This window comes from Alosa alosa, chromosome 22 (genome assembly GCF_017589495.1).
Source record: "Alosa alosa isolate M-15738 ecotype Scorff River chromosome 22, AALO_Geno_1.1, whole genome shotgun sequence".
Classification (NCBI taxonomy): domain Eukaryota; kingdom Metazoa; phylum Chordata; class Actinopteri; order Clupeiformes; family Clupeidae; genus Alosa; species Alosa alosa.
In genome coordinates this window covers 22,255,823-22,269,360 of record NC_063210.1, presented here as the reverse complement: position 1 = coordinate 22,269,360, position 13,538 = coordinate 22,255,823, and the positions used below count along the sequence as shown (strand labels likewise).

The following is a 13,538-nucleotide window of genomic DNA, read 5'->3' as shown; positions in this document are numbered from 1 at the left end:
GCCATCTCAAATGCGTGTCTCTTTACAAGTTTTGGAAATGGCGGCATGAATATGCTGAGACAAAAACGAAAGCAAGACGGTACAATATCTCGCAATACACATATAGGCTACACTTCATCAACAGGTTCTGAATAGCCTATTGAAACAAGTCGATGCGAAAAACGAAAGCGACAAGCCGTGGGATCCTCAGGCTAGGTGTATGTGAAGTGAAGTCATCTTTTCCAAGCTGTATGTCAGTCAGAACAGACCATGTTCTTTGAAACGTAATGAGCCACAGAAATAAAGCAGAATGCATAAAAGTCTCATTTTAGGATAGGCTACTCAACGTTATCTGATCAGGGGCCTCATTACAGAAACTTCCTAACTCTGAAATCCTATCTTATCTCAGTTTAGGATGGCATTTAGGATTTTTGGTATTACAGAAGCATGTTTCCTAACTGCATTTAGGAAAAAGGCCTATCTTAACTTAAGATAGGAATTTGGCCATTACAGAACCATCCTAACTCAAGAATTTCCTAACTTAGGAATCCTAACTTAGGATGGCACATACCCTGTCCTAAATGCAAAATAACTGCCAAAACTGACTGCAACAGTCTTGTGAGAGTGGTTGCCTAGCCTATGACAAGATGATGAACATGGCTGTTAGGGACACCATAAAGCATATTTCACTAAATAAGTTAATTAAGTGAAAACTTAAAAATGTAGCCTATAAGCTATGTGTTTTAAAACATTTATAATATTTATAACAATTAAATATTAATAATTATAACAGAATATTAGACTATTACTGGTATGTATTATTATAAATATGTTTTTTGTTTTTCCATTTTTTTATCCTGTTCATCCAATGAATCAATATCGACACACTCTCTTTCTTCCTACATAGGCCTAACCTAGACCTATTTCTCTCTGATATGGTTTGTCCATCTTGAGCAAACAACTGTCTCAAAGATCCTTAATATACATTTATCAACCGTCTCTGACTGTCTTTAGAACACCATCTTTGCAACCTGACATTCTAATAGATACATTCTCATAGATACAGGCAGTATTGTATACATTCTAATCATAGAAACAGGCATGACAGGACGATTGCCGATTTAAAAATCTAATTGACAGTTATGGTTAGGATTTCTTAAGTTAAGATAAGATAGGAGGTCTGAGATAAGATAGGACACAGCCATGAGTTTAGGAACTGCTTCTGTAATAGGAAGATAGGATTTTTCCTATCTTTGAAACTTAAGTTAAGATAGGACAAGCAGTTAGGATATTTTTCTGTAATGGGAACGTATCCAGAACAGTGCCCTGCAATTTGGTGATGCAACTGCAACTTAGATGTCAACTCTGGCCACCTTGCCCGAAAGTTGTGTGTCAGAACTTGAAGGCTGGATGATCTATGACCACCGAGGGCGGTCTTTAGAGTAGTCTAGCCTCTTTTCCCATGGACAGACTCTCATTCAGTCAGTTTGTCCGGAGATTGAGAAGGTCTGAAAGGTGTCCAACATTTTCCAGCAAATAGCATATTAATATTAATACAACAATGTTCGTTAAGTTTATTTCTGCGGTTATCACAAGGTCGCTTTTTATTTTGGTGTCCCTCATCGGAGTTTGGAGAGTGACATCGGTAAAAAATAATAATAATTATTGGCTTCTCACCATCCTATACTTACCGCTCGTGGCCGAAATGATAGTAACTTTGAAGGGAAGAAAAGGTAGCGACTACAAATGGTAAGTAGCTTATTACTTCCTAAAAGTTACGTGTTGGTAGCTGGACAGTCACGACACATTGGTCTGGATGCTGAACTGGACAAAAAATAAATGACTAATTGGTTTCTGTCACAGGTTCTCCCCCGCTATACTCCTCTTTCTTCTCAGCATCATTCCAAGCATATGGATTTTAGAGTTGCATCATCAACATAACAAATCGGCTGATGATAAGGTAGGCTAACGGAATAGATTATTATAGGCTAGGCTACTTTAGAGTCGGCATTCAGAAAACCAAAGAGGTTATGGAAATGTATCATAGGCATAGGCAGTTAATGTAGCCTACAAGTTAAGAAATAGTAGTAGTAGTCTAGCACTTATGTTAACTTTCCTCATGTCGGCCTACACTGAACCATTGTTGATGATTTAAGTGGATGTTGTACTTTTGTTCTTCTTTCTTTCATTCTTTGCTAGGCCTGCTCTCAATTTCCCATCCTTTTTCTTAATGTTTCAGTGTCGCCGGCTGGATTCCTCAGAGAGCCTAAAGAGTATTATAAACAACTGGAGGAACTCAACTAATGGGAGTGAAACCTTTACGGTAGGCTATCTCTCTCTCTCTCTCTCTCTCTGTGTGTGTGTGTGTGTGTGTGTTTGTGTGTGTTGATTTTCCAACCCAACAGGACAATAGGCTACCTCGTCTCGTTTAGCCTAGGTCATGACACCTCAGCACTGTGACTCTAGTGTGAGTGCTGCACTACTGACAACTATTATTTTCCCCAGACTCTCTAACTTCAAAATTACTTTTCCAGACTCAGTTGGTCATTAAAATGAATGTTCTGCACCCACCCCTCTATAAAAACAATTACAAGTCCTCAACACACTGGCTTATTTGTGTGTGCCAGTTGGACGGAGGTGTCAGTGGACTGTGGTGGACTTGTACTCAAAGGGTGTTTCACTTGGCCATCAAGAGATGCTTTTTTGAGGAAACACAGACCTCAGCCTTATATTTCCCGTTCTGGAGGTGTGCTGGTGGTCAGTGGAGTGAGAGATGTGTGGAAAAAACTTCCAAGTGCTACTGAGTGGGTTGACTTTTTATTTAGAATGTATTTATTTATTTATGACTTCTAGAGTGCATTTTAAATAGTAAAACACCAATAACAACATTTAGCTGCTTGAGAAAACATTATTAAAAATATAGTCTAACAAGGCTGGTCTATCGGCTATAACCGCACTATGTAAGTTTGCCAGATCGGGTAGCGAATCTGTAGTTCGATGGAATGAGACATAAGGAACTACAAATCTGACTTGCTTCTGATGTCACAGTACATCATACTTTCATAAAATCATGCAACATATTCTACCTTGTCTGTGGACATCGTTATTGGCAAAGCCAGTGCTGGATAAACAAATAGCATGTGTGCGACAGAGGAAAAGTGCTTTGGTGTTGCTTTAAGTGGCATCTCAGTTGTTTAATGGCCCTTGGTATTACTTGGCCGACATGGAGGATGCAGAAGTAATAATAATTGGGACAAGGCTTTTCGTATCCTCTAAAGAATCCTCTCATAGCTCTGTGCAAGTGTCCTCAGTGTAAATCAACGTTGTCCACCTCCTTGAGTCACTTCAACATTCCATTACTAGAGCATCAGAACTTTTGTTTTTGAAAATTGTCCTACATTTGAAAAATTAGGAGTTTTGTGAGTGGTACTGTACAGGTCTGCGTCACTGTCAACACCTTACAGTATTATTGTTTGTTATTTGTACATCCAAGCTCATTTTTCACTATGTGTGTATGCTCTCTTGCATTCTTTCTGTATACATTATTGTCTGTGTATTATGTTTACACTGTCATGGACATTGCAATATAAGTTCTAATCCTAACCTATGTCCAAACATACCTGGCACACAACAATAATTCTCATTCTGATTGTCATGAGTGATCAGCCACTATCATGTGTTTTTGTCTATATGCAGGGAAGGGATTACTGTAGGATGCCATCACACATCCCAAACAACACCCCCCCCCCCCTTTGTTAATGCCTTGTGGATTATTAATGATAATGCATGTTTTTTTTATTGCCTAATCATGAACACTCTAGATAGACCACTCACAATGGATGTGGTTTTAAAAAAAGGACCCCAGACAGCAGAGGCGAACGTTCCACCTCATTCCTCTCTCTGTTGCTGTTAGTACTCTAGTCAAGTCAAGTCAATTCACTTTTATTTATATAGCACATTTCTGTATGCACAGAGTGCAACCCAAAGCGCTCCTCATACAAGACTGATACGCAAGACAATAGATGCCAGATGGAGCGGCGTAGTCACCAGCTTACCCGTGACACCAAGACATACAAGACAAACAACAAACAAATTAACGAATAATAAAAAATAAATAAATTAAAATGAAATAAAATAAAAGAAATAAAAAAAAAAAAATGGAAATTACTCCAAGTCTGCACATAATGGAGTCAGTAGCAGTGGTGACTCTGACTCTTTGAATTCCATCCCGGCCTTCTGAGTATTTCTGGTAGAATTATATAAGTATATAAGTATATATACTCTTTTGATCCTGTGAGGGAAATTTGGTCTCTGCATCTATCCCAATCCGTGAATTAGTGAAACACACTGAGCACACAGTGAACACACAGTGAGGTGAAGCACACACTAATCCCGAGGCAGTGAGCTGCCTGCTACAACAGCGGCACTCGGGGAGCAGCGAGGGGTTAGGTGCCTTGCTCAAGGGCACTTCAGCCGTTCCTACTGGTCAGGGTTCGAACCGGCAACCTTCCGGTTATAAATCCGAAGCACTAACCAGTAGGCCACAACTGCCCTGAATTGCTCCCCTCCAATGTGGTTTTAGCTACTGAACTACTGCTTTTGACCCCCTAGGACTCGGTGAAGATGCTTTCCTCGGTGTGTGCCAATGACTGGATCCTGGCGCTACACCAGATCCTGCTCATCCTTCTGATCGTGGGCAAGTGGCTGCTGCCCATCGGCGTGGGGGTGACTCGCGACCAGCTCTCCCAGCTGCTGCTGGTCTTCGTGGGCACCGCCGCCGACATCCTGGAGTTCACCAGTGAGACGCTGTCCGACGTCAAGTTAGTCCCTTTTTTGGCGTCATGGACACCACCTTGTTCTTTCTGTAGCCTAATTTGATTGGCCGTTGAGCTCAAACGTTAACATCGCTTCACCACAGTCCACACAGTGATTCAATAAACTTTAATATAGCAAAAGTCCCTAAATTAGGAGTGTTACCAAAAATACATCATTTACACCAGACAGACTTTATTATACACATGGGAAACACATTAATCAAACCATAGATGTATGCACAGTGAATGGATCAAACAAAATAACAAAATATTTGGATGTTAGAGTTTGTTAGCATTTGTTGGAGCATTGCCACTGAACCTTTAGATATCTACAGTATAGAGTTAGATATTACCAATAGAATTATTTGTAGCGCACCTAAACATTTAGCTAATACCCTCCTAGGCTAGCTTACCGATCACCCCCTCTTATGAGATTAAACAGCCAACAGATCAATCGTCATGTCTGTGCTCATAACTAACTCCCAATTGTAGCCTACCAGACTCTGTATGTAGTCAGCTCAATCGTGTTCTAATCAGGTGCGATTGACAAAATCAAGAAGTCTGTTCCCAGCTTTAACGGCTGTTACCTTTACCTGGGTAAAAAGAGTGGGTTCCTAGAATAGAGAGTCTAAAGAATGCAGGGACAGGCATGTCAACTCCAAAATTAAAATTCCTCTTTGGGTGTGAGTTTGAAAAAGACGGTGAAAACAAAGTTGAAAACTGCACTCTCAAACTTTGGGCCGAAACACATACATTTGCTGAAGACAAAATATTTCTTTTTTTTTTTCAAAATGTTCCAAGTTTTCAACTTTCTTTTCCTTCTTTTCCTTTATTTTCCTCTGCAACGCTGTCTGTGTAAGAAATGCCAGTTTAAATCATATGAATCCTCTGACACAATAAGCAAAGTGCAAAGGCAATAAGCAAGGTGGTTCAGTGAGTAGGCCTATTGTGTAGGCTAATATCAGTGATGTAGTACGTCTCGAGACCGATTTCTGCTTTCTCGGACTCGTCTCGGACTCGTTCCTTCAAAGACTCGGTCTTGACTCGGTCTCGGACCACAGTGGGAGAAGGACTCGTAATTTCAGACCGAGTCCTCGAGACCAACGCAATTTTTTTATGCTCATATAAAAAAAATTTGAAAATGAAATTTCACGGCAGCCACGTCTTGCGTTGGCCTTGGTGCCCCCTTCTTTCAATATTCTGCTTTGCGTCCGTTTAATAACAATTTTTATTTACCCTATAGCCTGTGAAAACAATCTTAGCATCACAGCGCAAACTAATTCAGTCTTCGCAGTGGAGAAAATGACAAGCGCATGGCAAGACAGAAAGTCGTCAAAACTCATCCATTCTTCTCAGTTGAAATACCATAATCGCTAAGCCTACTCATCACACAGACACATGTATCACATCACATGAAAGAGCTTTTCTCAGCTTTTTAAACGATGTTAGCCGCTAATTGCTGTGGTGAACAGTTCTTGAGAAAAGTAAATAATATAATTAAATTTAATCGCCGCGTCTACATAGGTGCTACACCCATCTCCCTACCCATTCATCTTGGTGGAATACTTCCACTAACCCTTAGTTCAACACATGACAAACCATATATCAGAATAAACAGCAGACCTTACGAACACAAAAGTTGTAAAGCAGTCCCCTGTACAGTAAGCCGTTCCAGAGTATTCCGGTTCATTCATTCATACATTCATGTTTCCAACTTTGGTCTTTAGGTTTCAAAATGTGTTTAAATCGTTCTTCATGATTTCATAATAGGCCAAATACAAAATAAATGTTACAAATATTGCCTAGATATAGGTAAATATTAAAATCAGAGGATATACAGCTGAGTAAGAGTTTGTGAAAGGAGTCTTAATGATCAAAAATGCTAAGCATGCATCTAGGCTATTTGAGTTTCTTAAAGCTGAGCTGTGCTTAAATTGTTCAATACATGATTCCATAACAGGCCAAATATAAAATAAATATAAATATTAAATATAGCCTAGACATCTAAATATTAGATGATCAGATGATTTACAGTTCTATGTAATATGTCATGTTTCATGTTTTTGTAATGTTTCATACAGTGATGCAGGTCTACTGCTGTGAATAGGCTAAATACAACTTTGATTATTTTTTATAGCCTACTACTTTGGCCTTGGTGCCCTGACATGTGGCCTTTGTGCCCCCCACCAAATATGCCCAACTGAAGGCCAAGTGGCCTTGCCCCCAAAATGGTGAAATTCCAAGCCTGGGCCTAACTGTTGATTATTAATTGGGGTGATATTAAATTATGAATATTAAAACTGACATGTTTTTATGGTCTTTGTCTCGACTCGGTCTCAACTCCTAAAGGACTCGGTCTCGACTCGGACTTGCTTCCTCAAAGACTCGGTCTTGACTCGGACTCGACTGTATTTGAAAACCAACTGACTTGGTCTCGACTCGGTCTCGACCCTTCAAAGACTCGGTCTTGTCTCGGACTCGGCATAGACGGTCTCGTCCCCATCACTAGCTAATATACTGTTGAAGTAGGTCTAATTTTTTTTTTTTTTTAGCTAGGTGGTCCGTGCGTTCCTTTTTAATGGTTAAGTGGTCCTTCGTCTGAAAAAGTTTGAGAAACACTGGTTTAGAGCAATGTGTGTGTGTGTGTGTGTGTGTGTGTGTGTGTGTGTGTGTGTGTGTGTGTGTGTGTGTGTGTGTTAGAGAGAGGGGAAGTGTGTGAGATTAAAAATGGAAACCACCAGAGGAGGGTTCTGACGTGTAGGTCTAAGGACATTGGGCAAGGCCAGAGTGAGTAGCGACCTTGCTGCTTGTTCTGCTGAGGGATGCAGAATGTTGATGTAGGGACTTGGGGATCTGAGAGTGACTCATGGTAGACACTGTGTGTGCGTGTGTGGGTGTGTGTGTGTGTGGATGGGTGGATGTCTGCCTGTAATGCTTTGATGTTTGTGTGTGTGTGTTTGTGTGCGCTTGTGTGTGTGAATGTGTGTATGTTTGTGTGTGTGTGTGTGTGTGTGTGTGTGTGTGTTTGTGTGTGTGTGTGCGTATGTGTGTTTGTGTGTGTGTGTGTGTGTGTGTGTGTACAAGTGTGTGTGTGTGTGTGCGTGTGTATTTATGTCTGTGTGTGTGTGTGTGTGTGTGTGTGTGTGTGTGTGTGTGTGTATTAGTGAGGAAGAAGAGCGAGAGGAAGTGTACTCTGCACAGTATGGAGCGCGCTGCAGTGCTGGGGCTCAGAGGCACGTCTCCTGCATAGTGGAATAAGAATTAGCTCTGTCTCATATCACACAGCAGGTACCCTCTCACCGTAATAACGCTCATCGACATGCAACCCCAATATCTAGAGCCCCATTAGCAATCATTTCCAAAATGACTAAACTGGGCGGGCATCCAGGAGGTCTCTCTGCCTCATGCAGGGGAAAAAACCAAGTGGTGCCGTTTTCCAAAATGTGTTTTTATAAAACACAAGCCGTCTCAGTCTGTTAAGGCACTTTCCACATCGGATTGTCTTTCATATCTCTGAAATCCCAATGCCCAAGGGTGTGCTCGGCTGAATGACCGCTAATGCAAAACCCAGAGAGGCCTGGTCTCTGCGGTGGCTTGTTTTATATGTGTAACATGTGCCCTCCACATACAGTGTGTCCCCAGTGCATACAAATACGCCATGAGACTTCACAGAGTGCATTATTCATATTGTAACACAATACACGCGACGAGTTTGCAGAAGCATTTAAAGCCGCAATTTAAGGTGGAGTGTCGTCTTTGCTCTTACCACACTCGCAAAGCGGTCTGCAGGGGTCAGTAAAATATATATGGCGGGTTTTCACAGTGATGGTTCTCCCAGAATTCTATTCCCTCTCTTATTCCTTCTTTTTCTTTCTTCTTCACCTCTATTTCTCTCTTTGTCCTCTTTTTGGTACTCATTTTTTTTTCTTGTATTTCGTGGGTGACATTTATGAAAGACAGTTTTATCCAATAAAGATACAGATAACTCATAGTCTTTCTCTCTCTCTCTCTCCCTCTTTCCATCTCAGGGCGACTAGCCCATATCTGGTATTTTATATATATTTTTTTTTTAGTATTATTTTTTTTTAACCAATAAAGATGCAGATAACCCATAGTCTCTCTCTTTCTCTCCCTATCTCTCTCTCTCTCTCTCTCTCTCTCTCTCTCTCTCTCTCTCTCTCTCTCTCTCTCCATCTCAGGGAGTCTAGCCCAAATCTGGTTTACATCATCCTAGCCGTGTGGACTTGGACCATGTTGCAATTCCCACTCCATCTCTCAGGTCTGTACACTCAGGTTGTGTAGCTGTCTCTTTCAATGTCAGTTAGAAATTGTTTTGGTAGTTTTTATGGGTGAGCTTGAAGCTGTGCTAATTCAGAATTGATTCAGCAAGACAATCAATCTGTTTTTCCTACAACAAGTCAGTTACAATGTATTGAGAATTTTGGGCACAATGGCTGTGTTGTGACCACAAGTTGTGTGTGTGTGTGTCTGTGTGTGTGTGTGTGTGTGTGTGTGTGTGTGTGTCTGTGTCTGTGTGTGTGTGTGTGTGTGTGTGTGTGTGTGTGTGTGTCTATTCTGTGTGTGTGTGTGTGTGTGTGTGTGTGTGTGTGTGTGTGTGTGTGTGTGTGTATCTTTCTCTGTGTGTGTGTGTATCTCTGTGTGTGTGTGTGTGTGTGTGTGTTTGTGTGTGTGTGTGTGTGTGTGTGTGTGTGTGTATCTTTCTCTGTGTGTGTGTGTATCTCTGTGTGTGTGTGTGTGTGTGTGTGTGTGTGTGTGTGTGTGTGTGTGTGTGTGTGTGTGTGTGTGTGTGTGTGTGTGTGTTGTGTGTGTGTGTATGTGTGTATCTTTTCTGTGTGTGTGTGTGTGTGTGTGTGTGTGTGTGTGTGTGTGTGTGTGTGTGTGTGTATCTTTCTGTGTGTGTGTGTGTGTGTGTGTGTGTGTGTGTGTGTGTGTGTGTGTGTATCTTATCTGTGTGTGTGTGTGTGTGTGTGTGTGTGTGTGTGTGTCTCAGTGTTGACCCCAGATGAAGCAGACTCCGAGGGGCCGCAGGGCGACTCCTTCCTGTCCCGCCACCGCACGGACATCTGGCAGATAGTGGAGACGCTGTTCATCCAGGACGGCCCGTTCCTGGTGGTGCGCCTCACAGTCATGCTCCACTTTGGCGTCGTCCACCAGATGCTCCTCTTCTTCGCCATCAAGAACTTCCTAGTGGTCATCCTCAACGTCTATCGTCTCATCGTTATCTGCCAGGACTTCAAATGGTCCATGTGAGTCCGCGCCCCATGCCTGCTTGCCGTGACACATACAGGAAGTCGAGACACCTGAGGGGCGCGTACTCAGGAAACCAGATTGAGCCTGTTCGAGTTGAGATAAGGGACAGTCGCAGACATTTCTTAGCGTCGTTGCCAGTAAACATTGAGGTTCCAACGAAAATGCATGCAGTATAAATATTTGTTTTCAGACACATGCCAGAGGGCAATTAGGGGGAAGATCATTAGCTGAAAGCCTCACTAGGGAGCTTCAGAGTGTTCACGCAAGTGCATCCATGAAGACCATTTACTTGAAAGGACTGTCATTGATTGAGTATAATGCACCATCAGAAGTGGTGACAAGGCAGTCGGGCTAACCTGCTCAACACCTTGGTTTATGCACACCTGGGTGCTAAATCCTCCTGAGCGTCAAAGATAAACTTTAGAAATAAAAACTGAGTGCTATCCTTTATTTCTAGAGTTCAACTGGAAGCCTGACGAATTTGAAATGTGTTTGGAAGTGAAATAATTGGCTCTATTGTTGTTATAATTGTGTTGTAATTGTGAAGTAATAACAGAATTCCTACCTCACATTGATATAGTGTTAATTTCGTCAGACGAGACGAGAGGAAAAATGTTAGTCAACAACCTTTTTTTCCATGACTAAGACGAGACGATGACGAGACTGCACTAATGTCCTGAAACACTGACTAAGACTATCTTAAGATGCATTATTGTTGTGAAAAAACGGCGACTAAAATGTTTTGCTTGAAATAAAAACTAAAACAATATTGCAAACAACTCATCTATATTATATTTTACCACGTCTGCTCGTGGACCACTTGGGATAGCTTGCGGACACTGAAACACTGGTCTATGAAGATCATGACAGTGGTCCAGTCAAATCTTTTACTGTCTATGGCCAAATCCCAGCCGAACTATAGACCCTTTCAACAAGGGAAACAAAAACAATGCTTGAACGTTCTATTTGGGCCCCAATCTACTTCCTCTGCATTAAGATAACATATGGAATGTTAAAAAGGAAGTCTTGTGGGGCCAACTATGATGCTGATAATGGAACTCTCTTGAAAGGGTCCATAACTGTAGCTCGACTTACCTGTGCATGTACTGACTGACAAAAAAAAATCAGAATGAGTAATTATAACAGTCGAGTAGCCCTGTGGACACACAATATTGTTCGAAAATTGAGATGTGTGAAACACTATTTGACTTAAATGGTAATCAGAAATAATTTGTTATAAAAAAAGACTAAAATGTTTTGACTAAAACTGACTAAGACTAAGATAGCTTTAGTTTTCTTTTGACTAAAACTAGACTAAAATGATGAGACTTTTAGTTGACTAAAACTTGACTAACAAAAATGATATTTGAATGACTAAATATGACAAAGACTAAAAAGGACATTTCGTCACAAGACTAGGACTAAGACTAAATTAAAAATAGGTGACAAAATTAACACTACATTGATACATATCTTAGATCAGAATTATTTAGTCACTTGTGTGCACACAAAATCAATTTTTCAGTCTTTTGAACATTTAGCAAATGCCTTTACACATTCAAGCCACTCGTCTGTTGTTTAGTCTTGTTCCTCAAGATGCCTCTACTGCAATGAGCTTTATGCAGAACATAAAAGCCAGAAAACAGGTCTAGTCACATCAGCTTGTCGAACGATAATATTTCAAACTCAAAAAGCAGGTGTACAGTATTTCCAATTTGGCAGTCGCTGAATTGCTGTCAGAGATCTCAGAGTGGAGTTTATCACTGGACAAACGGATGCTGTCAGAGATCTCAGAGTGGAGTTTATCACTGGACAAACGGATGTGATTAGACGTGTTTTCTGGTTTAGCCTTGTGACATTCGGCGCAAAGCCCATTGGGGTCCTTCTATGCCTAATTGTATTCATTGGACTGTTGTGGTTTGGTTCAGTCAATGACAAAAGGACTTTACATTCTGGTAACACTGAAATATTGATTATCATTACAGTTTTTCTCAGTCGCTTTAGTGCTTTTCTCACATCACTATTAACATTTGCACAGCAGTTCATTTCAGTGCATTTCTCAAAACAATTACTGCAAACTGCAAAACCTAGTGGATAACCTGCAAAAGCATGTCATACTGTAAGTATATAGCATGACAAAGCAACTGATACATGTTCAAAAGCATTTGCAATTTGTTCAGAGGAAGGAGAAATTGCTACTATGATGTGCACAAATTACTAAATGTTGTGGAGGTTGAACTAATAGTTATTACCAAAGCGACTGAGAAAAACTGTATCTTGTACATCTTGTCTGGCATGTTCCCATTGATATAGGGGTGGGTTGCCCTAATGTAGGTAATGTTTTGCTTTGCGGCTTTGCGGACTTGCTTTGCAGGCTATATTATGCTACAATGTGAAGGCAAAACATTAATGGTTGTATCAGCGATTTCAGGCCCAAACATAAATGATCACATCCATCTTCTCTTTTCTAACGATCTGCTAGCTGCCTGCCCCATAAGTCAAAAAAACGCATCTCTGTAGGCAGCCTAGGCTCCGAGATCTGTACACAGAAACAATTGTTACCAACAAGTGTTGGCAACCACTCAAAGGCAAAATAAAGTGTTCCAACCAATAACCGACGAGATGCACGTTTAGGAGTAGCAAGCTAGCTCTCTGTTTTGTTTGAACATCAACAGAAGTGACGTTACCCCGCAATTGCTAATGCAACCTTTAAATCCACATCCAATTTTGATCAAAGGACCCTGCAGCTTTGGCTTTCCCATAGTTTTACTGGCCTTTGTTAGTTTGGGGAAGAGCTACAACCACTGGAGCTTAGGTGTCCCACATTAGGCAGTGTCCCACATTAGGAGATAGATAGATAGATACTTTATTGATTCCCAAAGGAGTTTCTTTTCTGGAGAACTTTGATCATCAGCAGCAGGCAAATCATCATGATCATCCAATCAGAATAAATGGAACTGGATATGTGGTTGCAACACTGCGCAAAAAGTTGCCCCATGTATCAACTACCTTTACAGTTTTGAAAATATTGATGAAGATCAAAGAAATGTTCCAAAGTGACATAGAGAAACTGTATTTTCTCATCAGTAATCCTGTTGCATGGCTGTTTTGAATGATGCTCATTGAAGGCCTATACTGCATATCTGCCAAACCATCAACGGAAACCTCTTAAATCCATGTGTTTGTACTTCGTGATATCTGTTAAATAAATCAAAGGAATAGTTCGCCTCACATTCCCTGGTAATGCTGTGTATTGTGAAAGCAGAATCTTGGCAGCAGCTATTGTGTGTGTGTGTGTGTGTGTGTGTGTGTGTGTGTGTGTGTGTGTGTGTGTGTGTGACTGCGTGCTAGTGTGTGTGTGATGTTTTTGTAAACCATGTTCGGCGCAGCCGTTCAGCTGTTGGACCGAGTGCAAACAGCCCCCAGGCTCTGACACGATGAGTCTTGCTCTTCTCCGTTCAGAGGTTGCAGTCG

General features: G+C 41.1%; 1 protein-coding gene across 1 annotated transcript; it reads left to right on the top strand.

Moving 5' to 3' along the window:
- Nucleotides 1–1,092: 1,092 nt before the first annotated feature.
- LOC125287650 (transmembrane protein 26-like) lies at nt 1,093–10,713 on the top strand. The gene is made up of 6 exons (XM_048233591.1): nt 1,093–1,728; nt 1,843–1,939; nt 2,219–2,302; nt 4,591–4,799; nt 8,993–9,072; nt 9,805–10,713. The coding sequence occupies exons 1-6, from the start codon at nt 1,541–1,543 to the stop codon at nt 10,062–10,064; spliced, it is 918 nt and encodes a 305-aa protein (XP_048089548.1). The 5' UTR covers nt 1,093–1,540; the 3' UTR covers nt 10,065–10,713.
- Nucleotides 10,714–13,538: the final 2,825 nt, after the last annotated feature.

Coding starts and splice junctions, on each gene's coding strand:
- LOC125287650 (XM_048233591.1), top strand. CDS start 1,541: ATGTTCGTTAAGTTTATTTCTGCGGTTATCACAAGGTCGCTTTTTATT. Junction 1,940..2,218: donor ACAAATCGGCTGATGATAAG/GTAGGCTAACGG, acceptor TTAATGTTTCAG/TGTCGCCGGCTGGATTCCTC. Junction 4,800..8,992: donor GAGACGCTGTCCGACGTCAA/GTTAGTCCCTTT, acceptor TCTCCATCTCAG/GGAGTCTAGCCCAAATCTGG.